This window comes from Sphaerodactylus townsendi, linkage group LG06 (assembly GCF_021028975.2).
Source record: "Sphaerodactylus townsendi isolate TG3544 linkage group LG06, MPM_Stown_v2.3, whole genome shotgun sequence".
Taxonomy (NCBI): domain Eukaryota; kingdom Metazoa; phylum Chordata; class Lepidosauria; order Squamata; family Sphaerodactylidae; genus Sphaerodactylus; species Sphaerodactylus townsendi.
In genome coordinates this window covers 70,113,522-70,140,260 of record NC_059430.1, presented here as the reverse complement: position 1 = coordinate 70,140,260, position 26,739 = coordinate 70,113,522, and the positions used below count along the sequence as shown (strand labels likewise).

At 39.6% G+C, this 26,739-nt stretch overlaps 1 protein-coding gene across 1 annotated transcript in view; it reads left to right on the top strand.

Moving 5' to 3' along the window:
• The window catches only part of PPP1R3A (protein phosphatase 1 regulatory subunit 3A), a 32,690-nt gene extending 9,728 nt beyond the window's left edge, over positions 1-22,962 (top strand). The window contains exons 2-4 of the mRNA XM_048501802.1: positions 16,008-16,066; positions 16,186-16,322; positions 18,920-22,962. Of these exons, the coding sequence (XP_048357759.1) occupies positions 16,008-16,066; positions 16,186-16,322; positions 18,920-21,766 (3,043 nt within the window). The 3' untranslated portion in view covers positions 21,767-22,962. The remainder of the gene's footprint in view (positions 1-16,007; positions 16,067-16,185; positions 16,323-18,919) is intronic.
• The last annotated feature ends 3,777 nt before the right edge of the window (positions 22,963-26,739 follow it).

Genomic DNA, 26,739 nt, shown 5'->3' with positions numbered 1-26,739 from the left:
TCACTTTCAGACTTCTTTAAGGCAGAGAAAAGCGGGGTATAAAAACTTCTTTTTCTTCATATTAAATTGGCAAATAAAATTGTTGACTTAATCAAGAATACATAGATCACAATTCTAAAAACATTTCACTGGGAGTAAGTCACATTGAATAAAATGGGACTTACTGCTGAGTACTGCTTAGCTTTGCTTCCCCTAGTGAGTAAATTTGGATCTTATAAATGATAACTTCCACTGTGTGTACTCTGATTCCATAAATATATTCAAAACATAAAGGCCCACTGTCCACTAAAAATCTCTTCAGACCTTTATGGATATGGTTTAGAAACAGTGTTATTTTCATTTCATTTCAATTATATTTGTACCCCGCCCTATCCCCGAAGGGCTCAGAACGGCTTAATTTTAAGCAAGATTTTTCATTGTGCCACACAGTTTTTTTTCTATTTGCATAGTGCAGAAATCTATCATTACTGTACACAGTAACAAACATAACATTATTTCTACTGGGAAGGCCCCTGCATCTTTTCCATGTGTACATTTGTGAGCATCACTGCTCCACAGCAGACAACTCACCTGCCAAAGGATGGGGGTGAAAGAAAGTACTGTATATACTCGCGTATAAGCTGACCCACATATAAGCCGAGGCACCCAATTCTACCTCAAAAAACTGGGAAATTTTATTGACTCGCGTATAAGCCAAGGGTGGGAAAGATCCATCAGGAGGCAGGGTGCTGAGCCGGCAAAGGAGCCACAGCTGGAGGAAAGGAGCGCCCCAGAAGCCTTTGGGAGGCTTTTTAAGGAGGGGCAAGGTGGCACGCAGGGGTCTGGGGAGAGGGAAAGTGGCTGAAAGCAGGAGAAAGGGAAGCCGAGAATGCCTCCTCCCCCTCACTCACGCTTTCTTTCTTGCAGGCTCAAAGTGTTGTTTCAGGAAAGCTCCAGCTTTCTAAGCTCTAAGTCTGCAGGGAAGCTGCCTCTCCAGACAGCCTGTCTATGGTTTTCTTAAAGAAAACCATAGACAGGCTGCCTCGAGAGGCAGCTTCCTGGCAGCTTCACTGAAACAACGCCTTAAACTTTGAGCCTGCAAGAAAGAAAGCATGAGTTAGTGAGGGGGACGAGGCCTCGGCCCTCATAGGTAAGCCCTTTGGCTCTGTGTGAGGGGGGAGGGGGTGACCTGCGTATAAGCCGAGGGGGGCATTTTTCAGCCTAAAAAAGGCTGAAAAATTCAGCTTATATGCAAGTTTATATGGTACTTCTTGAACTACACAAAAAACTATGTGGAAAGGGATGTATTAGGGTCTTTGTAGTTTGCCTTTTGATAAAAATGATCTAACATGCACTAGTTTCTGTGCTGATGTCAGAAACTATAAGCCAGAGATCCAACCTTGTTGAACAAGTATGTATGTTGGGAACATTAGCAGTGCAATCCTGAGGGGGTGGGATGGGGGATGAAAGGGCACTGGATGTGGTATGATCCCAGCACCGGCATAAATGCCACCTAACACCAACATAAGTGGTGCCAGCACTTCTCTGGCATGGGAGCCTGTGCCGATGCCAATGGAGGTATTCCCAGTGGTGGAGCTGACTTTAGCAAGCTTCCTGAGCCCTTTTGCCTGGGAACATCCCCTTTGATTGGTGTGGATTTTTGCCAGCAAAAAAGGTGGTGCAGCCCAGTGGGCTGCATAAAGGATTTTCTTTGCTGAGAGGAGGTAGCTTGTTTCTTGTTGGGTGCCGTGTTGCAAACCTCGGCAGTGAGTTAAGCCATGCCTGGCTGCTGTGCATCTACCCCCCCGCCCCCAGCAAAGGATTGGGCTGCCCAAACTGGTAGTGGGATTCACAGAGAAATGACTGCCATTAGATAGAACTAAATGGCCAATGACAAAATGTTTTTTGGAGGGGCTTCCACAAAATACCAGTCAATTGTTTCCAAATGGATGCTTCCTGCAGACACAAAGCTGATGCCTCCTGGGTTTTCGCAAAGAGTGTACGAATTGGCCGTTTTCCTCTCCTTTGTGGTTTTGTGTGTGCAGTTTTATCTCACCATTCTCATTGCTAGTGTTGTCAGTGCATTTATTTTTTACACCATCACAATGCCATTTCATTTCATTTTTACATCTCTTTTATGCTATTCGTAAGTTATATACACATCATTTATATGTAATTTATGCAGATGAATGTTGAGAAATATTCTTGACATGAGGGAACAGAACATGGTGTGGAAGCAAATGTTCAATTTACATAGGGGGAAAGTGAACTTGAAATGGAGATTCTTGAGCAAAACCAGCAACGATGAGCAATAGCATAACACCTTTTATCTTCACAAGACTCTTTTTTTATTACATCAAGTTACCCAATGAAAGAACAGAATTCAGTTTGGAAGGAAATTAGATACATTCTGAAAAGATCTGCTGTAGTTTGCTTTCTGGGCTTCCACCAAGTTAACTCTTGATGTAGTCCATTGAAAACTTGTCATAATGGATTGAATTTGCTTCACAATAAACTGAAATCTCTTTGCTTTCAATATAATTTAGTCATGACTAACTTTAGCTGAACTCGGTGAATAATTGCCTGACCTCACAATGCAGTCCTACACAGAGTTACGTCTTTCCAAACTCATTGGCTTCTATGGAATCAAAAGGGTGTAGCCCTGTAAGAGTATAACAGCTGAGAATCATATGGGTTATGCTCTGAGCTCCAATGGTATAACTAGATATGAAGTGAAATTAGTAATTTTTCAGAAGTTTTATTCAGCCTAGAGAGTGTTCTCAATTTAACATTTCCTTCAGGCTCTCTTGAAAATTGTTTGTAATGCCAGTTATGGATGACTAGGTGGAATCATCATCTGTTCTCTATAGTCTTCCTAGCCTTGTTAGATCAGTCCAAAAGTCCCATTTTGATGGTGTGAGCCTCTTCCTTGCATCAGTAAAACCTATAAATCTTTATTTTTGTGAAATTTTCCAATTTTTACTCCAAATATTTTCAGTAAAATTTACACATTTTCTGTGTTATTCTTACATTACTAAATAACCCTGACATATTAAGTATATATGTTTAAATTGTCCTTTCTGTGTATGCATACAATATAAATTGTATATTAAAAGTAGAATAGTTGTCAATAATATAAATGCATTTATAAAACCAACTGTGAAAGGTAGAAAATGGAAACCAATAACAAAAATTTAAACAAATATATATATATAAGCTCATCATAGTACTGATATCTTTATGCTTCAAGGCACCCATGGTCTCTTAAAGTCCTAAGAAATCTCATCAGCCTGATTTGTCAATCAATGAATAAAGTGGCAATCTATTACTGTCTAGCAAACAGGTACTTCCTCTCCTTTCCTATTTACTTTTCCTAATTAACATTCAGATTTGGTGTAGCCAGCATCAGAGCTAATTTCTTGATGGGCAGGACTCAGATTAAGGGTCCGATTGATTAACAGGGTCCTATTGATTAACATTGCCTTCTAGATCCATTCAAGTCAGTGGGCTGTTGTGTGGGTATATGCACATGCGTGCACTATCAAGTCACAGTTGACTTATGATGACCTCATGGGGTTTTTCAAGGCAAGAGATGTTTAGAGGTGGTTTGTCATTGCATGCCTCTGTGTGGGCTGCAAGAGTTCTGAAAGAACTGTGACTGGTCCAAGGTCACTCAGTAAGTTTAGGCCCCTTCCGCACAGCAAATGTATAACAGATTGCAGTCATGAAAAAGGACTCCGCTTTCCTGTTTTCCCATTAACTTGCGTTCTGTGCAGGAACAGTTGGAGGCCACGGAAACAGTCCGGGTTGCTGTTGCATCTTTTCACAGAGATGCTTCTCTTTTTTTATTGTCATGCAACACATAGCTATGCAAGCAATCTGAAATGAACCCCCACCGCCATACCAATGTCCCACAATATGACCAGCTGCACCTGTGCAGCTATGCAGCTGCAAGCTGCAAAAGTTAAAAAAGGAAAAGGGGCAATTGCGAACGGCTTCTCCCTCAACGTGAAGGATGGAATGGGAGGGAAATAAAGCACCCCTTGCCTGGGCGTTTGCTCGTGAGCGGCTCCAACCTGACATTTTTCAAAAGGATCACTTCCTTAGCGATTTTCAAAAAAGCTGGGTTGGGAGAAATAAAATGGGGCAGACTCATTTTGGGAGCAGGACCTGTGCAAACTTCCCCCAAAACAGGTTATATAGTGTCCTACACCTGTGTTTCTTGATCCGTGTTTCTTGAGCCTACCAAAGTAAAATTACACCTCCCAAAGTTTGAACAAATAAAGAATTTTCTTGGGGGGGGAGGTCCCAATGAGCATTAGGAGGTCATGACTTGATGGTAGAACTCATGTTTAACATCTATGGGTTCTGTCTCTGATATCTCTAGCTGAAGGAGCTTGGGTTAAGTCACTGAGCTGAGAATGGTGCGACTCTGCTTAAATTGACTAATGTTCTAATGCACCATAAGACAGATTCAGAGGTTCAAATCACCCATATAAATAATTACTGACCCCTGTGACTTTAGTCCAGATCTGCATATACTTATGAATTAGTAATATTCTAAATTTTGGGAAGATAAGGTAGCATGGTATAGCTTGATTTCATCAGATCTTAGAAAGTAAGCAGGGTCAATACTTAACTTGGATGAGATACCACCAAGGAAGACTCTGCAGAGGAAAGCAGTGGCAAACCACTTTTGCTTTTTACTTGCTTTGAAAGCTCCTTGGTGTGGTTGCCCTTAGTTGGATGCAACTTGATGGTGGTTTACACACATAATACTTTAAATCTTAGACTTAAGTAGAATTATAGTTATCTTTTGGTATCCTTGTGAAGATTTTTTGCATTTGTTAATTTGGTATTTGATCTATAACAAACTTTTTAGGCTAAATTTTCTAGACTGATGTAATTTTGAAACCTCAACAATTTTCTGTTTGTGTCCTAATTCTTGGGTAACATTATCAGCCTCAAGAGGAATGAATACTGGATGACTTTGGAACTACCCCCCCCACACACACACACACAATAAAGGAGGGGTCATAGACCAGCACTGAGAGTATGCCTGACCCCTAATTTGAGACACAGTAACCTGTAAGAGTCTGAGGAAAGTTACTCTTCTCTGTGGGGTAAACCCCAGAGGAGAACTTGCAATCAGAATAACTTGAGTCTATGTATAAAAAGGTAGGCGACTCCTTTCATACATTGTTCTTGCTTGCCTGCTGTGTGGCAAAATTTGATTCCTTCTGGTTGCAGTAGGTAGGGGGAAATTGTAGGTATATGGCTGATAGAGGTATGGGACAGGAGGCATAGTACCTGCAACCAATAATGGATCTCTGGAAGATAAGTCAGGTTAAGTAATGCAAATGTTCTTGTGTATTTACATATTCAAGGGCTGGCTGCTGAGTGATCTTCACTAGTTTCATCTTCACTTAAGGTTATCTTCCCTTTCTGTATGTGTATGATTCTGTTTTGCTAAAAGTTCCAGAGCCAAGAGTTGCATTAGTGCCTTGAATGCTGTTGAAACTTACTTACATGATGTTGAAACTCACATTAAAACTCAGCAGTGTACTTGCTAAGCATGCAGAAAGTGTCCAGTTTAATGTTTAGTACAATATCTCATGTAGAATGTCTGGGATGTCTTTGTTGGACAGCTGCTAATCATAGCAGATAGGACTGGGCAAGGTGGTATGACAATGCAAAGCAGCTTCATATTCACACACACACACACATACAGAGGAAATATTTCAGGCTTCCCATTGCCTTAGTTTCAAGTCAGGAAATTGTTGTGCAGAATATTTTCAAGGCTTAAGTGGCACGTGTAAAAACCATAACAGAACATGTAGATGTTTCTAAGGATTCATCTCTGGATGTGACAAGTGTGACTGGAATTTACAAATGAAGTTGTACATTAAGACATACATATAGCATATGAGAAAGGGACACAGTCATATATGCAATACAACATCAGAAGAGGGTAGCAAGGAAAATAGAAAAGGACCTGTGGTACAGAACTATCCATTAGTATGGAACACACAATTTCCAGTCCAGCAAATAGGGCTATCTGTTCTTATGATCAACTGCCTATTTCAGTATTATTTATTATATTCCGTAATTCATTTAAGTTGGGCAGGAAAAATAATGTATTGTCGAAGGCTTTCATGGCCAGATTCAACTGGTTCTGGTGAGTTTTCCGGGCTGTGTGGCTGTAGTCATAAGAACATAAGAACTTAAGAACAGCCAGCTGGATCAGACCAGAGTCCATCTAGTCCAGCTCTCTGCTACTTGCAGTGGCCCACCAGGTGCCTTTGGAAGCTCACATGCAGGATGTGAAAGCAATGGCCTCCTGCAGCTGTGCTCCTGAACACCTGGTCTATTAAGACATTTGCAATCTCAGATCAAAGAGGATCAAGATTGGTAGCCATCAATCGACTTCTTCATAAATCTGTCCAAGCCCCTTTTAAAGCTATCCAGGTTAGTGGCCATCACCACCTCCTGTGGCAGCATATTCCAAACACCAATCACACGTTGTGTGAAGAAGTGTTTCCTTTTATTAGTCCTAATTCTTCCCCCCAGCATTTTCAATGAATGCCCCCTGGTTCAAGTATTGTGAGAAAGAGAGAAAAATTTCTCTCTGTCAACATTTTCTATCCCATACATAATTTTATAGACTTCAATCATATCCCCCCTCAGCCGTCTCCTCTCCAAACTAAAGAGTCCCAAACGCTGCAGCCTCTCCTCATAGGGAAGGTGCTCCAATCCCTCAATCATCCTCGTTGCCCTTCTCTGCACTTTTTCTCTCTCTTCGATATCCTTTTTCAGATGTGGCGACCAGAACTGAACACAGTACTCCAAGTGCGGTCGCACTACTGCTTTATATAAGGGCATGACAATCTTTGCAGTTTTTTTTATCAATTCCTTTCCTAATTATCCCCAGCATAGAGTTTGCCTTTTTCACAGCTGCCATGCATTGAGTTGACATTCCCATGGAACTATCAACTAATACGCCCAAATCTCTTTCCTGGTCTGTGACTGATAGCACTGACTGGTGGATCTTGTTCCTAACATTTCACCTGCATCTGTGGCTGGCATCTTCAGAGGTGTATCACAGAGGGAAGTCTGTTGCACACTGTGTCCAGAGAGAAAGAAATGTTTGGGGTATATATTGTCCATGTCCCAGGGTGGAGAACAATCAGCAAGTGTTTGGGTGGAACTTGTTATGCAAAAATGTGGTTGATAGTATTGTATTGCGGGTGGGGCTTATCAGTCCAGGGAGTGATTCACATTTTCATGCCCAGCAGCAGCAGTAGTATTGGTGAATGCAAATCCTGTGTTTGGGTGGGAAAAAATGCCTTTGAGAGATATTTTTTCTAACCAGCGGCTGATGTGGAATGTTCTATGGTTTTCTAATAGAGAAGTCTTTGCATAGTGATCAAATCTCAGTTCCCAGGATTCTTCGGCAGAAGTCATAACAGTTAATCTGGTGCAAAATGGATGTCGGTTTGTAATGTATGTTTCCTTTTCTTTCTCTCTGATGAAGCTCTATTCACTTGAGTGATTTTCAAGGCTTATTCCCAAATTACAAGATACAGCTTGTCACTTATTTTCCTCATGTAAATTGTCTTCTAATGTGAACAATATAATATTCAGTATTTTTAAAGTCATGTTTTGGCACTTCCCATATACTACAAGCTCAGAGGTAGAGCTCCCAGTTTCAATCTCTACCTTTCCAGTTAAATAGATTAGGTAGTAGATCAATCGTTGCCTGGTCAGTCACTGCCATTTCAAATAGGCTATAGTGATACTTTGATAGACCAATTTTCTGACAATTGAATATGGCAACTTCATTTGTTCAATGTATTGTCGAAGGCTTTTGTTCAAGTTGTTACATTCTGTTCTGATGGCATCTAGCTTTTCCTTGACAGAAGAACATGATGAGTCCTGCTGGATCATACCAGTGGTCCATCTAGTCCAGCATCGTATTTTACACAGTGGCCAACAACTTGTTCTAGAGGGCCAACGAACAGAGCATAGAAGTCAAGGCCTCACCATATGTTGCTTTTTTATCACTGGTATTCAGAGGTTTATTGCTTCTGAATAAGGAAGATAAGCATGTGCCCAGAGCAGACTGCTTATGTGAATTGAATGTATAGTGAGAATTAGCTTTCATTTACTACTGCTGCCTTCCATATACAGAGAGAGGTAAAGGCTTTACAAATCTGGAACATATGCTATGATAGTGAAAGAGAGAGATTAATGGATACATCTTGTCACTTAATCCAATGAACTTCATGTTAAAGTTTGACTTCAGACAACTGGTTTTGAATTTAGGTCAAGTTTCAGACTGTCCAGATGGTTGAATGCCATTTGAGTAATTTGGACACATGTTTCCCCTGATAGTAGCAATGGGACGAATATTTAAATATTTACAATGAGGATGCCCTACACAACCAATTTCTGACGTTACAGAAAGGAGCAGCTGTGTAGTGTTATGGTACAATACTCCACAGAATCCACCTCCTCTTGCCATGCTAAACTATTTATCTGGACTTCATCCCAAACAGAATAGATTTTATTCAATCTAAAGGTGCAATCCACTGAGAAGTTCTGTTGCCCTGTAGAAATTAAAAGGAGCTTTCCAAGATCATAGTAGCAATGCTCTGTCACAGATATGGTTCTTATTCTATTCAGTGGGCAGTGGTTAAACTCACAGTGGTTTGGCCTGTCATTAATTAATAGGTGGGGAATGACCAATCACCGTGTTACTTCTGAAAGCTATTGACAAGATCAGTAGTGGTACTTGACAAGATCAATAGTGGTACAGCTGAGTATTATGCTTGAAAGATCTTACTGAGGAACTGGTTGGTTAGCATCCTGTGTTGACATTTCAGTAGCTAGAGAAGCTGATATCTGAAAACAGCTTTGATTGTCCTCAATTCTTGCCATTCCAGTGGTATGAAGACAATTGGTAGTGATCATGAACGTGTTGAATGAATATAGCCTGAATTTTAATCTCCCATTCTGAAATTTCAGCCACAACTATGATGTTGCTTAAGCATCTTATTCTATAAATCTCTTTGCTTAGAGCCACATTTAGTTCTACTGACTAATCTCCCACCTTTTTTGCATGAACATGCAAACATTTCACAGTATTTACAGAAAATCCTGTAGTGGACTTGTCAGTGGTTTATCCCATAGGTCTGATTGGTCCCTGAAGCTGCAATCTTATGCATACACACCTGGGAGTAAGCTCCATTGAACATGATGAGACTCATTCATCAGGACTGTGCTGCATGTCATTGTGTTCTGTATGTCTTACCTATTGTATGACCAAGGGTTAATGATGGAGCTACCACAGTTTAAATAAATCAATATTATAAGAGAGTATCCAATCCAACACCTTCATTGCATTTCATTTGAGCTTTGTCTCATTACTGATCTCCATGTGTTTCTGGCACATATCAACCTACTCCTGGCATCTGTGTCTGAGTTTTTTATTGTTTTTTTCCTTCCCTTTTCTATTACAGTTTATATTGAGAGGCTGGGGAAAAGGTGGGGCCAAATCCAACCCTTATAAAGCCAACTTCACAACAGGTTTGGGAAAAATGACAGAGTCTTGCTCCAAGGCCTGGGGGAGCACAGATCCAGGAAATAGTGAGGAACAAGATGGTGCAACCCCCTTTGCATCCCATTTTGAGACCTGGGGGAACCTACTCCATTGTGTGGCAAAAGGCTAGCAGATGGGGTTGGAGAAAGAGAAACTTTGTATGAGAAGCTTTCCCCATAAGAACCTACTTCCATCCCATGTACCAAAAACAAAACAAAGAAATCTGAAAGGCTGCAAAGAGAAGCAGCGAATTAAAGAAAAGAGAGAGTTGAAACTGAGCAAACAGAGGGATTGGGAAGAGGGAAGAAAAAACTGTAGAGATAGTACAATCACTTCAACCATGAGGGCTGCAGACCTTGCTATTGGGATCAATCTTATGTGTTCCATAGCTTAGCATAGTGTATTGGAGAGGCAATTATTGTGGATTGCTTGCCATTGTTAACATTGAAAGGAAGGGGTCACATCTCACATTGTCGCCTTTTAAAACAGGCTTCTCAGACTGCTGACAAACCTGTGCCAAGCTCAGCTGCGTAGCAAAAGCAATACAGACTTGCTGATAACTTGACTTTGTGGTGGAAATTTTAGAAAACTTTGTTGTCTCCATGAGCTACATGTGATCCTGAATCATTTCATCCTTCAAGCCAAAGTGTTATCACTTAATACAATGAAATCACTTCCCAGGTGAAATATGCGTCAGGTGAAATTATATGCTAACCCGCATCTTTCTTTCTAACATGAAGGAACTTTGATTTCTGTGACTTTGGTATGCTGACTCTAAGTCTGTAAACAAGTATATGGTACAGCCTTGGATGCAGCAGGTGATCAACGACATCCTACAAGGGTTGCTAGCTCCAGATTAGGAATACCTGGAGATTTGGGGTGGGGGGTGGGGGTGGAGCCTGAGGAAGGCAGGATTTGGGAAGGGACTTCAGTAGGTTACAATGCCATTTAGTCCACCTTCCAAAACAAACATTTTCTCCAGGTGAACCGATCTCTGTCACCTGGAGACTAGTTATAATCCCAGGAGATCCTCAGTCACCACCTGAAGGTTGACAACCCTACATACTATAGTGGTGAGCAAGAACTCTGCAACAGAGGCCTAGTGTGTTGTTGGAATGTGCCATCAAGTCACAGCCAACTTATTGCAATGCCATTGGGTTTTCAAGAGATGTTCAGAAGTGCTTTGCCATTGCCTGTCTCTGTGCAGTAACCCTAGACTTTGTTGGTGGTCTCCCATCCAAGTACTAATGGGGGTTGACCCTGCTCAACTTCTGAAATCTGATGAGGTGGGGTTAGCCTGGGCTATCCAGGTCAGGGCAGGCCTGGTTTACAGGATACAATTTACCATGTTCCAAATGGTTATATCATGGGCTGTTGTTCTGAACACTGGAGATACTGAATTTTCTGTTTTCTGGTACCATATCTGGGTATGATTTGGACAGTTTGACATCTGAGTGGGACATCCATTTGGCATGAAGCTCATGCAAAAGGTATGTGCATGTGAAGGTATTCAAACAGACTGGGCCTAGGATAGTCCATCCTAGTTCCAACTTCTGGGCAAAGGGTGGTCCTTTCACTTGCTCTTTGACTGCAAACAAATCTGGGCAATCTGAACCAATGAGTAGAAGAATCTTGGCATTCACATTAAGCTCTGGTATTTTTATTTACTTATTTATTTTGGATATATATACCGCCCTCTTCTGGAGGGCTCAGGGCGGTGTACAGAATACACATATATGGACAGGGGAAGGCTAAAACCAGTACAAATATATTATTAACCCTTTCTCATTATTAAACCAATAAACAGCAATACAACCAGCAATACAACCAGCATCCAAGAACTAAAACCAAACCCTCCCAGGGGAACCCAAAAAGCCCCCACTAAAATGGGCCACATAATTAAAAAACAAACAGAAAACAAGGGGAAGGGGGTAGGAGGCAAGGGGCACCCTCAGCAGCTGACCCCCCCCCCCCAAAAGCCCAGCGGAACAGCTCAGTCTTACAGGCCCTGCAGAACTCACCAAGGTCCCGCAGGGCCCGGACAGATGGAAGGAGGCTGTTCCACCAGGCACGGGCCAGGGCTGTAAAGGTAAAGGTCTGGTATCTCCTCTGCTATGGGCTTTAGAGGCTCATGTTGCGGTGCAATGCTTCTTGTAGATATTTGTCACTCATCCTTGGGGATGTGTTGACACTCAATAAGTATAGGTAATTTAAACTGCTTTGTGCCATCAATGGTTTGCAGAACGAATCCCGAGGCTGTCCTTCCTGTCATGACCTGGTCTCCATTACATGTGGTCATGACATATTCTATTTCTTCTGACTGTATCTCAAACATCTCAAAAAACTCTGGGGTGTATAACAAAGTGTTGCTTTGTGAATCTAATGCCACATACATATGTTTGGCTTGATTTGATGAGTCTTCTGGATAAATATCTGCAAGGCAAATTGGATGGCAAATGCGAATCTTCTTTGCTCCATCATACAGGGCGGTGCATGTTGCTGTAGCAACTTTAGTACCTTTGTGTTGTGATGGTTCTGCAGAAGTTTTTTCTGCCTCTTAAGGCTCTTTCTTTGGTGACTGTGTTGGTGCAGTACGGTGTAATGCTGAACAATGTTTCTCACTGGAACATTCTTGACACTTTACCTTTGTTCTGCAATCTTTAGCCTTGAGATTTTTGAAGGAACAGCATTTGAAGCAGAGATTCTGCTCCTTTACATAGAATAGACGTTCTTCATAAGGTCTTTTTCTGAATTCTTTGCAGTTATTACGGTCATGCAGCTTCTGGTATACTGGGAATATCACGTCTGATGGCTTCCTGGTGGGTTGTTTAACTGAGTTTACGTTAGTTTCTGTCTTTTTGACCATAACTTGTGGTTTACCTTTAGGTTCTTTAAGCAGATTCTTCTCTTCTCTGTCATTTTGATATAAAAAGGGAAATCCTATTTGAGGATCATTTCTTTCTTTAGCCATCCTTGTTATGAATTTTACAAGATGTGAGTACCTCTGTTGATGACTCTTCTTGTAAGTAAAGACTTCTTTATCCCAATACTTTTTCAGTGGAAAGGGCAACTTGTTGATGACCTCTCTCTGAGTCAAATGTTGATCTAGGCATGCCAGTCCTGGCAACTCTGGGTTCTCTTTCGCTGACTCCAACTCTGAAGTAGATCTGCAAGATCCCACAATTTCTTTCAACCTCTCATTGTGAGATTGGGAAAAGTGTTAAGTCTTTGTAAAAGTGAAGACTCTGTTTCTGAAGATGCTCCATATCATTCATCTAATCTGGTCCATGCACAGTTTAAGGCCATATGAGGGTTTCTCACATGCGCTGCGTAGACTATCTGTGTGGAAGAAGTTAGTTCTTCTTCTACGGTGAGCTTTAATTTTTTGAGCAGTCTCTGGAATGTGATGTTCCGTAACAAGTAATCTTCTGGTTTGTCAGAAAACTTCTGTATACCTCTGTTACTAAATCTTGTTCTATAAATCTCTTTGCTTACAGCCAAATAAATAATCTTTGCTCAGTAACGTGATAGGATAGCGATTTGATCCACACCCTTATCTTCTACTGGATCAATTTCCAATGTATACAGCTTTTAGAATAAAACACAAGTTATGCCCAATATAAAATTCAAGGTAATTTAGAAGTATACACTAGTCTTTCACCAGCAGACGCTGAAAATAAGAGCTATCATTACATAGCCTGTGTATTGCATGACTGCAGATTATCATCATATATTGCATCTGTAGCAGATGATCATTGTTTAAGGTCTGCTTTGATTAAATTATCGTTTAAATAGAGATCACTTACTATGGAAGCCGTTTGACTTGGTTTTAATGAATAGTGTGAAGATTAAAGGCAATGTTTGCTAGTAAATGCTGAAAACAGGATCCTGACCTTCAGGGGAAGAGATAACTGGTGATCTGATACTTGCATCCTGTAGTAAAGCCATGAGCTCTTGCTTAGTGTTAAACTGCCATATTTACAGGATCACTAACAGACAAGGGGTGAGACAGTACAGTCAGTGTCTTCATGATTTAGGAAGACTTTTCTGCTTATTTTTGTTCTGTGGTCTTTCCAGAACTACAGGACCAGGCTCAAACAACTGCATCAGTATAGAGCTGTATTCTGAAATTTTAACACCATATTTCTAGAGACTAGAAGCACCTTGAAAATAAATATGAGCATTTAAATACTTTATCCAATCTGCCTGCCTCCCCATACGAGCCTTTTTCACTATGTAACATAACAATAAGATCAATGAAATTCATGAAGCATGAATACAATATTATGATTCCACCAATTCTTAGTAACCATATCTCCGACCTATCATTTATTTACTCATGCTTTTACCAATAAGCATTGTGCATTCTTACAACTTTGCATTAAGTTTTCTCTAATCTTGTAATATGACATGTCATCTAGAGAAAATATGCAAGTGAGATCTACAGGCAGTTGATGTATCCTGTGAAACTCTATGCTTATGAGATGTTGAATGAGGCCTAATGAATCCAGCAGAAGATAGTATGTAAAATTCTAGGTACAGCAGGCTAGGTAAAGGTGGGTGAGGCTGCACAAAACCTGGGGCAATGCCCTGTACTAAGTAATGGAAGTTGCTTCAACAAAACCTCACTGAACCTTTGTACTGTGAAGCACCCCTCTTGAATGCCCAAGCATCAATCATTGTAAAGTTTAGCAAGAATGTAAAATGGCAGTTTTCCAGCTTGAGGCTAGAATAGTATTTATTTTTCTATAAGCAGACACTCTCTAAACAGTGAAGATTTTTGTTGAAATGATGATTTCACTGCAAATAAGATATTAGTGGGCTGAGGAAAGAAGTGGAAGTTAGATTGTAAATAAAAAGGTGGTGACAGATCATATGTAGATTGTTGTAGCCAAGTATAAATTTAGCACCTTGCTGCTGAATATTTTTGGAGTATTATATCAGCCTGAAAGATGTTTGAATAAAATGGAAGAGGAAAGATTTATAATTTATTATAATTATAATAATTATAATTATAATCAGAATCTTTTGTAATGGTGACATATACATATTTCTCTGAAAGAGGACAAACACAAGGAAGGAACTAGAATGCATTCAATTATGTAGGGTGTCATATAAGCATCCTTATAAGTTTCCTGCACATGAAATGTTGAAATAAATGTAGTTCTAGTTCACTGATATGGGCTTTTCACTAGTCCCATTCCCACTGGACTGTACCAATAGTTGGGAGAAGAATAGATTTGGTAAACAGTAGGGATGCAATGGAACTGAATATCATTTAGTTCTAGTCCTTGTTCCTGCTCTAAACAGGAATGTTTTCAAAACCAGTCACTGCTGAGGGGCTTGACTCTGTCAGGACCTCTCCTAAGTCAGACTGTACGTTGCTGATTTTCAATGTCATGTATGTTGCTGATTCCCATTGTCATGTGATGATGTTAGTAGTGAATCTTACAGTAGGAATAATGCATGAAATCCCCCTGTTTAGGTTACATCCAACTATCTCAAGCAAAGTAAGCACTTGGTACTAAAAGAATACCATCCCACTATTTATTTATTTATATATCATCACAAGGAGGCCCAGAATGAGGAAGGATGCACATTAAAGGGTGTAAGACCATTTGAATTCATTTGAAAAGGATTTTCTCAAATGGGATAGCTTTCAAATGGCATAGCTTTCAAGTTTCACAAAACCCTTGTTACAACCTAGAAAAAGTTATAGGCTGTTTGTAAACTGCCAGCTTTGCTAGCTTCCAAACACATTATCTGACTCATTCAGATAGCTGTCTTTTGCTTCCTAGAGTCAACATATCAAACATTCTCTGCATAGTCTAATATTACTTTGTGCATCTTTGAAAAGGAAGGAAAAATTCAATGTAATTTCAAATTAATGTTCTCAAAATGTAGTGGGCCATCCCAAGCCATGAAAACAAACATTTGAGAAATAGAATATCTTTCATCAATTAACTCTCCAATCTCAGGACATGAATGCCAATAAGAGAACAGAGGGAATGTAGTTGCTCCACCGGTACATGTGAAGGTGCCTACAAGATGGGATCAAGTGAATCAAAATCATGTGATGAAGACACAAATAGTCTCAGGATATCCTAGGCCTAATACACAACACAAGAGATGGGATAGCTAATTGATTGCCCCGATATTTTGGTTCTCTGCCTTCAAACCTAATCAAGGTATTTACTGGTTGAGGATATGGAGAAGGTTAGGTTACACTTGAAAACTGTCAGCATCTTCTTAGGGTGACACTTTAAGATGCTCATCCACATGACAAAACTGATGTTTAATGTTATATTTATGCAAAATTTCTCATCAGTTATTTGCATCATTAACTTCCATGTTATTAGGTTTAGCTGAAAGGATTTCCAACTATGATTTTGGAAAGTATCACCAAGTTTCCTTTTTCGTTTAACAGTAAAGAAGAAATATTGGCAACGGCTGATGAAGACATATGGAATAATTCCAGGGCTTCAGGTATAAAACCCCACTCAATTAGTTCTTCTTTACTGCACATGTTAATTAAAAAAAGAGAGAGTATGTAACAAAGCACTCTATGGATATTATTCAAGTGAATTTTTTGTTAACCCCTTCAGAGTCAAACATCCCCAAAATTCGTTGTTTGGATGTCGATGACAATGAAATTAAACAAAGCAAAGAAAATGTAAAAGGTAAAAATGTGGAAGACAATGAAGAAGATAACGAAGATAATGAAAAAGAATTAGAATTGCTGGTGAGTGTTAGCCTGTTATATGTATATTGTTGGACAATGTCTATTTGTTCCTCAAAAAGAGTGAAATACTCCCCAAACTCTAAAGTTTTTTATAGGTATAATAAATAATCTGTTGTTGATATGACAATGTCAGAGCAACCATTGCATCTGTAACCTGAGTGACAGCATAAGGCACGGGTGTCAAACTCGCGGCCCTCCAGAAGTTATGGACTACAGTTCCCACCACCCCCTGCCAGCAGGGGATGATGGGAACTGTAGTCCATAACTTCTGGAGGGCTGCAAGTTTGACACCTATGTGTATTGATATGCTCTATTTCATTACATTTAAGTGGTCTTAAATTAATAACATCTTTTTATCACAGGTTGTAGTGACTAGAAGAAGAATATTTCAGAGACCTCACTTTCTATGATTTGTATATCTTCAATACGCACATTTTCTGTTCAGTAAGGCATCTACACATAGGTTCCTTCCACACATGCAAATTAATGCACTTTCAGTCCACTTTCACAATTGTTTGCAAGTGAATTTTGCTATTTGGCACAGTAAAATCCAGCTACAAAGTGCATTGAAAGTGGATTGAAAGTGTGTTATTCTACATGTACAGAAGGGGCCAGATCGGGCTTTACTGGCATAGTGGGATAGTGTCTGGTGTGAAGTAGCTGCTTATGAGGTTCACTATGCTACACTATGTAATTACTATTTCTCTATTCTACACTTTGGTTTTTTTGAGTTTTCCTTTTCTTCCCCGATCAACAAATTATGGATCGAGAGAGAGAGAATACTGGTAGGTACAGTCTTATAATCCCCCCCCCCCTCTCCTTGGCAACATGGACATGACTAATAACTGCTAATTGCAAAACAGGCAATTTCCACTGGCAATTTCCACAGTGTAGATTTAATCTATTCAACTTTTGCAAAATAAGGTTGGTTTCAACTTGCATTTTAGGAAGGAAAGGCAGTCACTGACACATAGCAGTTGCTTTGAAGCTGGTATTAGTTGTATGTATAGGATAAATAATTATGAAGAATAATAGTGTTTGCTTGTGATTACATGAAAGCTAAAACACAAGATAATAAGAGCACCACACAGCCCATTTGGATTATGTGGGGAATAGAATAGGTGCTTTACTCATAATCATGAAGCCTCCCTAACTCTAACTTTAGGAAAGTTCAAAGTTGTCACCCAGCATGGAATCCTTCACTGCCAGAAAATCAACATCTCCATATTTTTTTTGAAAAAAGAGAGAATGATAAAAGCTATATATATTTAAAAATGCAGTACACTCAATAGTATCACACAATGAATAGCTTTTAAAAAATCATAGTGATCATCCGCATCCTAAATGAGGAATATATGTGTGCGTCATTCTGATTTTAATTTACCTTATGTGCTGTGTAATGAATTAAACAATGGAAGTCTATAATAAATGGAAATGCAACCAAATCTTTGAAACCCATAGGCAATGGCTCACAAGACAGCTCGGCAGTTGACAAGTAACATGAGCCTTATATGAGAAGAAGGGGAAATCGTAAGATTTGCATATAATTATTGAGATCATGCAAATGTCAGTTACAAGGAGGGAGAGAGAGGGGGAAAAAACCAGGCATTTCACTATTAAATCCTGACAGTTGGCATCATTGAGGAGCTCAGATACATTTGAGCGCCAGTTGGCAGAGGGTCATTAAAACAGAATTTGCAGAAACATTAGTTCCTTCCCTTTTCTTTGACTGACGTTTTACTATTAATAGTTTGCAGAGGCTTTGCAGAAAACATATTAATAAGAGATACTGTAATGGGGGTATCTGCTGCAAGTGCAAATGTAATAAGGGGTGCTCAAGAAACTATCCTCTAATTGATTGGTATGGAACCATCAGTCAGATGATTGGGAAGCAAGGCAAGAATGCCCTGACAAGCAAACTCAGTTGAATAATATAATGTGAGACTTGGAGGACAGGAAAGAAACTTCTTCGTTTCTGGCCTTCGCTTTGCTAACTTGTTTTGCCCTTTCTCGGGGACTTTAAAACATTCAGGTCTGAAACTGGTAAAAGGGTCCTGAGAGGGACGAAGCAGAGATAATCCTCGTCATATTTGTCAGTGTGCAAAAGAGTCTTTATTTTACTGGACAATGCCGAACGTTCTCCAGCTTTGATATACTGTGTCAATGCACTCACTTTAAAATAAAACATGTCTGTGAATTAGTTGAGCTTCCCCTGTGGAGAATATATTCTCTTTAGAATTCATTTGTATAAAAGGGTTTGCAGCTTACTGAGCTCATGAATGGAGAAAAAGAGAGTGGGGGTGGGGTGGGGGACTGTGAAATAGAGATCCAGGTAATATTGCATTTTCTTCCTTGCTCTTTAGACTCAACTATCTAGAACCCTTTATTTTTAAAATACATGCAGTGTAAGTTTTGTAATTGATTTAGAACATATTTTCCCTCAAGACTTTTTGTCTGAAAACATTTTTTTGTAATTACCACCACTTTCAAACAGATGGCTGGCTGGCTGGATAAACAGATATACATACAGGCAGAAATGAATACTTTCTACATAAACACAAAAAATCTGACCATTCTTTTTTATTCTGTTGTTTCAGCTTAGACATCACTTCACAAGAACCAGAGGTTCTTCCAGGGATGAAAACAATGCATACATATCTGAACCAGTAAAATTTCCAAATGATCAACAAGATTTGGGAGAGAAAGTCAGCTCTGGCTTGGTTAGGCAACCCATGCCTATCAGTTGTTTGACAGAACATGTTCTACAAGAGCGAGAATTGAAAAATATTCAGTTTTCCACAGGATATGAGTATAGCCAGTTACTCCCTGAAAAATCTACAGTAGAGTCAGTGAACAATAGTGCACAGTTTTTGGAAAGTTCCATTACAAGTGAAACCCCTTTATCACAGGAGTTTTGGCCTGGAACAAAGGAAAAAGAGGCTGCCTACAGTACAGATGTTATTGCAAGCAAACAAGTAATGAATCATACAGATGTTCCCAAAGATGAAACTGTTAGCGCCCCAGGAAGTAAAACAATAGAGAGGTTGTTCATCAGTGAGGATAATTATGATCAGCACCAAGAAGTCTGGGAAGGAAGATTAGAAATGATTCCCTTAAATCAGAGTGAACAAATCCAGTTAAAGGAAAATGTATTGGGGGGACAGGGTGACAACATGAAGCCAGTTCATGAGCAACTTGTGCAAAAAACTTCTCCCCAAACCTCTGAGTCATCTTTTAAAAACATTGTCATAAAGGAACCTACAAAGGAAACCTTTGAAAACAGAACTCAACCACATTTAAGAAGAACATATGACAACACCCTTGCTGATGTTGACATAGCAATAACTTCTTTAGAAAATGCACATAGCAAAGATGATGATGTAGAAGAAAAATATAAGACAGAGTATAATATTGATATGGGAAAAGAAATCAAATTGAGCATTTTAGAACATCTTTCAGAAGAGGAACAAATGTACCCTTTAACAACAAACCCTGCTGATACAAAATATCATGCTGAAATACAAAATCAGTCATGGTTGTCCACCACAGATAGTTATGAACTTGGCTTAGCAGATGAGCTAAGCCAAGGAGAAGTGGTGAAGCCTTCTAGTGAGCTCAGTGAAGTACATGCTGAGGCAGTTTATGAATCAACAGGGTTTTCATGGTTAAACGGTAATGAAAGCTCAGTTAGAACAAAAAAAGGACAAGGAAGTTCAATTGTAAGTAAAGATTTTAACAGAATGAACAACCAACTATCAAAAGACACGAATATAATTCAGTTTTGCCCAAGTAACCCCAATTTTGTAACAACAACAGATAAAGAAATCTCTATTCACTCTGCATCAATAAATCAAGAGGATGTGTTTGATGCTGGGGGGAATGTAGAAAAAGGAAAGCACTGTCAAAACTATGACCCAGAAAACATAAGTATTTTGGAGGCAGAGCCCTGCCAAAATGAACCCGACAGGGTTATAACTGATGATCAGGGCAATAGGGCTGGGCAGGGGAATTGCTGGAGTGTCTTAGAAAGTCAATTTGCAGAAAGGGAAAGTGAAGCCAATAAAAGAGTGCAAATGAAAGAACAAACAGGTGGTGAAGCCATGTGGGGAATTAGAGATAACACAAGATGTTTGAATGTAACTCCCACAGATGAATTGTTTACCTGCCAAGACCCAGTGATTTATGAAGGGTCTTCTGTAGCTGAGTATGATAGTACAGGGGAAGCCGAGGCAGGTACAGCAGCTTATGTAATTAAAATGACATCAGAAAGTACTCCAGAAAAAATGTCTGCTGGTGAAAAAGCAGTAATTGTTAAGCTACCTCAAGAGACTGCATTAAGTGACAGGCCCACAGAGGAAAAGGAAACAGTGTTTGATATACATGAAGGGAGAAATGATGGTTCCCATTATCCTCTTTGTCAATGCAATACAGTGGGTGTATTATATGACACCAAATTTGAAAAGGAATCAGTTTCAGATATTTATAATGCACACACACATGAAACAGCACAAGAAGAAATTGTGTCAGTACCCAATGCAAGCAAAAAGCTTGCTAGAGAAGAAAATAACAGTGGAAATGATTTGCCATTTGGTGAAATATTATGGACTTATGCTGCAGAAGGAAAACCAATCAGAAAGCAAGAATTATCTTCTGAACCATCTCTTAATACTTCACTATATCCTCAGCCAGGCCTGCACAATGAACAGGCTGAAGAGGAAAGTGTTTGGGGAACATTTCCTGATATAGGTACTAAAACTGAACACAACATTTCTTTTTCTGATATGAATGCTGTGGCCAGCTCTCATGAGAATGCATCCACTCCAGTTTCTGAAGAGTCTATGGAAATTAATACTGTTGAAAGAGGCAATGCACCCCATCCATACATAGAATCTTCAATCAATGTTTCGGCCAGGTTAGGATGCGTCTTCAGTCCAACAAATGTAGTAACTGACTTTAGTTCAAATGTTTCTTCAGAGATTGAACTTGGAGATCTTCCTCAGAGTTCAGCACTGTTACTTTCAGGTGAGGAAGGAGCATGGAATGTAGGTGAATTTGTTCATAAACCAGAGCACAAGTTAGGAAAGTTTTTAGGGCCAACCATTTTAATCAGTGAGCCCACTGAAGAAAAGGAAGAGACAAATTCTGAATCTGAAGGTATAAATGAAGAGAAAGTACTGAACTTGAATAATGAAGGTTGTGACAACCAGCCAGTGTTTGACCATACTGAAATTCCTGGCCAGCAAAATGAAGCTTGTAGTCTAGCTGCTGAATGCCTAATTTTAAAGCAAATTGGATACAAAATACTTTATTTCCTCTTGTTTCTTGTGTTTTGTGTAACTCTGTACCACTATGATTTAATTGTTTGCTTTGCAATGTACCTGTTTTCATTGTATTGGCTATATTGTGAGGGCAGAAGAAGTAAGGAATCTGTCAAAAAGGAGTAAAGGTCCTGCTGTCTTTGTGAAGTACTTAACATTTAATCTCATCCCAAAAGACAGCAACATCCACTCTTAGAACCAATGCAAGATTCCTGCCTGCGTCCTGAAGCATAGCTTAGAAGGAATACACATGAAGTTTGCTTCTTCATAATAAGTAATTATTCTGCATAGGACCATTATATTTGGATCATTAAATACTGATATGAATATGAGTTCTGAAGCACATCAAGTTAAAATTAAATACAGCTGCTGTTCCTTTGGTGATGGAGTTGCGAAGCTTCAGCCTCTTCAGATTTTATTGCATTCATTTGTTTTGTGGTAAAACTTCTTCCCCCCTCCTACCAGAGCGGGGTTTTTTTGGTAAACGTTTTATATAGCAAGTAAATAAAGAAGGAATGGCATTATGACTAACTCAGTAATAAGGCATGTTCTGCACAGGATTTCCTGTATTGCCATAGTCTTTACAATGGAAAAAAGAGAAGCAGATCCCTCCCAAACCCCTTATGTTTGCACACCCTTCCTCCATTTGAGTTCATCCCATGGTGTTCCTGTTTTGTCGAGTGAACAAATAGAAATCAGAACCAACATTGGTTTGTTGAGATCTGATGCATTGGATTAATGCACCAGGAGCTTCCTTCCACTCCAAATTATGCCCTCTGGAAATGCTTTTACTATTAATATTGACTATGGACACAACCTCCTTGGATGTTCCCTTGTGCATGCACTACTGAGATATATGGGAGACACCAAGAGCCCAAAGATTGTGAGCTGTACATCCAGTGATCTACTAGTATTATTAACCAGCACTTTTTGCTAAAATTTATTTCATATGTTAAATGGCGGGGGCTTCTCTGTAATGAGAAATATGAAGACTATGTCTGCAGAGAGTCAGATTTAGACTCTAGGGTGATTATGATGTTTGTGCTTTAAAAAGGCAGGCTTTAACTCGTACCATAGAGCTGATATGGACTGTTACAGACTGAAGGACACAAGCTAGAGCCTTACTTTCTTCAGATTAGTGTTTTATGTGTATATATATATATATATTGTAAATGAAGGCTGTGTAACCTAATGGGAGAATTTCACTTAATGTAGCATTATTCCAATTGGACTTTCTGAATGATGTTGTTTTGACCATATTGCTTAAGATAGAGAATCCCAATGAGCATTATGTGATCGTAATAAACAAAATTTAAATGGTTTGACTGTGTGTAGAATACTTGGAAACCAAAAAAAGAGGGGAAAGTCTTAATAATTTTGATTTATTCTGAATATTTAGCTTCAAATTCATCAATGGTGGCTTTTCAGATCAGATGATATGAACAGAGGGGAAGTCTATTGTTTGTATAATTCTGATATAGAATTTGGCAGAACTGGACAGACTCCTGAAAACAATAGCTCTTGTTCCCACCAGCTTCAAAGCAAATTTCTTCCAAGTCCTTTCACTAGCACACATCCAACTGCTCCAGTCTGAAGTCCTGATAACACATAAGGCTTTGGCTGATAATTTGTACCAGAATTATGCCAGAGATAATTTTGTATCAGAAATATAATTCATGAAATCTCCTGGAATATGAGAAGCCTAGCAATGGGACTCCATCTTCTTCATCCTCCTGCCTTCCTTTTGCTGTCCTACAAGGGCAATGTTCTAAAATCTTGGATTAGTCAGCAAACAAATCATATGTCTTATTGCACTGATGATAGTTTAATGTTTGCACCATGAATTCACTGTTTAATGAAAACGATACTAAGGCGGATTCTGCATGGGTTAGAAACAGTGATGTGAAAATTGAGTGAAAACTATATAAAATCTTTTACACCATTTTAAACCATTTTACACCATTTTCGCACCACTGTTTTTGGCCCATGCGGAATCTGCCTTAGTCTTGAATAGTTGTTAAGGAGGCAGACTGGAAAATCTGTTGCTTTGGTTGACTTCAGGAATGCTTACTTTAAGCTGTACCATCTTGGAAGAATGACTTTCTTTCTTGGGGGAAGATCAGTAGATTCAGGTTTTATTGACTTCAAACAGCTGATATAATATCCTAAGGATCATTGTGTCGATAAAACCCAAATTTATTGAAACTGAACTGGCTCTTAAGTAAGTTCCATTTTCCCCTAGAATGTCCCAGCTTGCCCCCCCTCCACTGGTGTCCTAGCAGGATGTCAACGCAGCCCCACTGCAGCCCGGACTTCTGGGCTTTGTGGCTGTGGGACTGTGGGATAAGTGGCCCTGGCACTTCTACCCCCTCCACTGGGAGCCACTGGCATGTCTACCCCATCCACCTTTTCCAAGGGCCCTTTCAGCCCCCCCCCCCCCAATTTGGATGGAGCTGAAGTACTTAACCACTCAATATATTGATCCTATTAATCTTGGATCCAAAATGCAAGTCAAAAATAGGATAGCATTTTTGATCCTTGGACATTTATCTGAATGTTGGACTTTTAAAGTCAGTAAAATGCTTTGGGACCAACAGTTAAGGAAAGTGAGACATTGAAACAAGTATGTTAAAACATTCTGTGGGGGGGGCAAGAAAAGGCAAACCCTACAAAAAAGAACGTAAGTTACAAAAATATGTCATTTCAATAGCCACAAAAATAAAAATTAGGTTCGTTATAAGGTATGTATTATTTTTTTTGAAAAGGATATAAATATATTTACATGTCATGGTCTCACAAAACAAATGCAAATTCAACATACAACATTCAGATATAGGGCTGCCAAGCAGCTAGTTGAGCTCTCATTGCTCACTACCATCCAAGTAAAGGAAAAAAATCTCTCAGAAATGATGTTATTTCTGGGGAAAACTCAGAAGCAATGGTGGTAGTTCTAGGAATCATGGAAAACTTTGTAGTTGTTCCTGTAAGTGATATCACCTTGCTTGCAATACAGTTCACTCCCACCATATGCCCCTCCCCCGCCTTTCTGCCATTGCCAGACCTGGATTAATAACTCAGTTCAGATAACTGTGTTCTCTTTATTCTTTCCAGAAGACACCAGTCTTTCTTGTGGTCAGTGTGAGATTTTTTTTAATAGTATCTTTGATTATTGTGTAAGCATATTTAACCATTTCAAATGATGCTCATCCTGGAGCCTAAAGGATGGGTAGCACATTTTAAATGTAAATAAATAAATATTTATGTGTCTTTGTCTCAAATTCTCTTCTGGAATATTTGCCAACAAAATACAGTTAGAGTGAACAGCAAATAAAGGGTATATTTGAGAAAGGTTATGTTTCAGTGAAATTAAGTTTGATGAGATCATTTATCAGATCTGAAGCAGTCTTTCTGCATTCTGTTACTTGAGTACTGAAAGAGAAAGGTTGCAACACCTGCTCCAGCCACCCCCTGCCCCCACCCTCGTGCCTTCCTTGCACCCCACTTACCTTAGCCGACGGGAGCCTGCCGTGGGCCACCCCTTGGCCCGGCCCCACCAGGCTGCTCTTTTAGCCAGCGGAAACTCCATCGGCTGAAGGAGCAGTCTGGTGGCGTAGGCTCGAGGGGAGGGGTGTGAGAGGCCCATGTGACCAGCTGGTATGACCCCACATGTCCCCATGAGTACTCCACCTCTGCATTTTACCCAAGCAAAGACAAAGTTGGGGTATAAGGATATGTTCAGCATACTGAACACTGAAAACAACATCAAGCACTGGACAATCAAGTTGTTTATTCACCATGAGAAACTGTGTGGCATGTTTGTAATACATGATTTGGCAATCCTCACCCAATCCAAAGTTTACTTGTTGAATGCTCTCAGAGGCCTGAGCAAACCAGTTTTCTCTTTCACTGACTTTCTATTATTCCTAACATTCTTGGTTTTCTGGTGCATGTTCAGTACATCACTCAGTTCTGGATTTCCTCCCTTTGGGATTAAATTACAAAATCCTATTTTCTGTATTTTTGGAAAACCTCTCGAGTAGGCAGAAACAGCTTTTATCTTGCATATGGGTGGTCTGATGTTGATGCTGTTGTGATTGGCATGCACCATCAACTTAACAATGAGATGCAGTATAAAATGCTGACAGCAAGGGTGAGTACATGTCTTTTCCCAGAGGGATCAAGAAGCAACTGCAACAATTGACTATCATATGAGTATGTGCTAAAGGCCAGATTTAGGAAAGGCTAGTCCCCCATCTCATGTGATAGCTTATAACTGCCTTGCCATTTCTGTCCTGTGGCTCTGACCTTTGCTTAAATCACATGTTGAACTACATGGCAAACTATGAGAACAGCAGTACACAGTTACACTAATTTGATAATGTGCAAGTTGTCCTGGAAAAGTCGTGTTTAGACAGAACAGTTCATTCGTTTGGAATTGTTGAACATCATAAGGCTTAAAGTGCAAGAAATACAACACGAGCAAATGACTCTGTGACCTTTTAGACTAGCTGATATGGTCAAATGTCCACCTGTGGCTGTATGTCACAGCTTGGAGCAGGCATATGGGCTGCAAAGCCAAAGAAGCAAGAACTGATTGATTCCTTAGAGGTAGCCAATTATGTGGTGCAGGTGGTAGTCTGACCTTGCATGCATTCAGATTTAAACAGCAGTACAGGAACGGCTTTGCAATCTTACTGTTTGTTTTGCATTGCATGCTGCCATGGTATTCGCAGACAGAAAAATGGTATGATGTCATTTTTGAATTGTAAAATGTATCCCATTCCAAGTAGGACAACTAGAGTTGCATCAGTGTTTCACAAATAATTAACAGAGCATCATACTGTCTCTGTGTGGAGAACAAAAGGAAAAACAGAGTAGGTGTGTACAGTGAGAAAGGTTTACACAGAAAAAAAAAGAAACCTGAAACTTTTTATTCTTTCCATTGCCAAGTTTTTGGGACAGTGTGTCATCAGACATAATCTGGTCAGTCATGTTTACCAAGTGTTATCTTTACTAGTGAACAGCTATCATTTCTGTGCTCCATTTTATGCAAATTTTGCCCATTTCCATTAAAGAGATCTCTGAGAAACATTCATGTC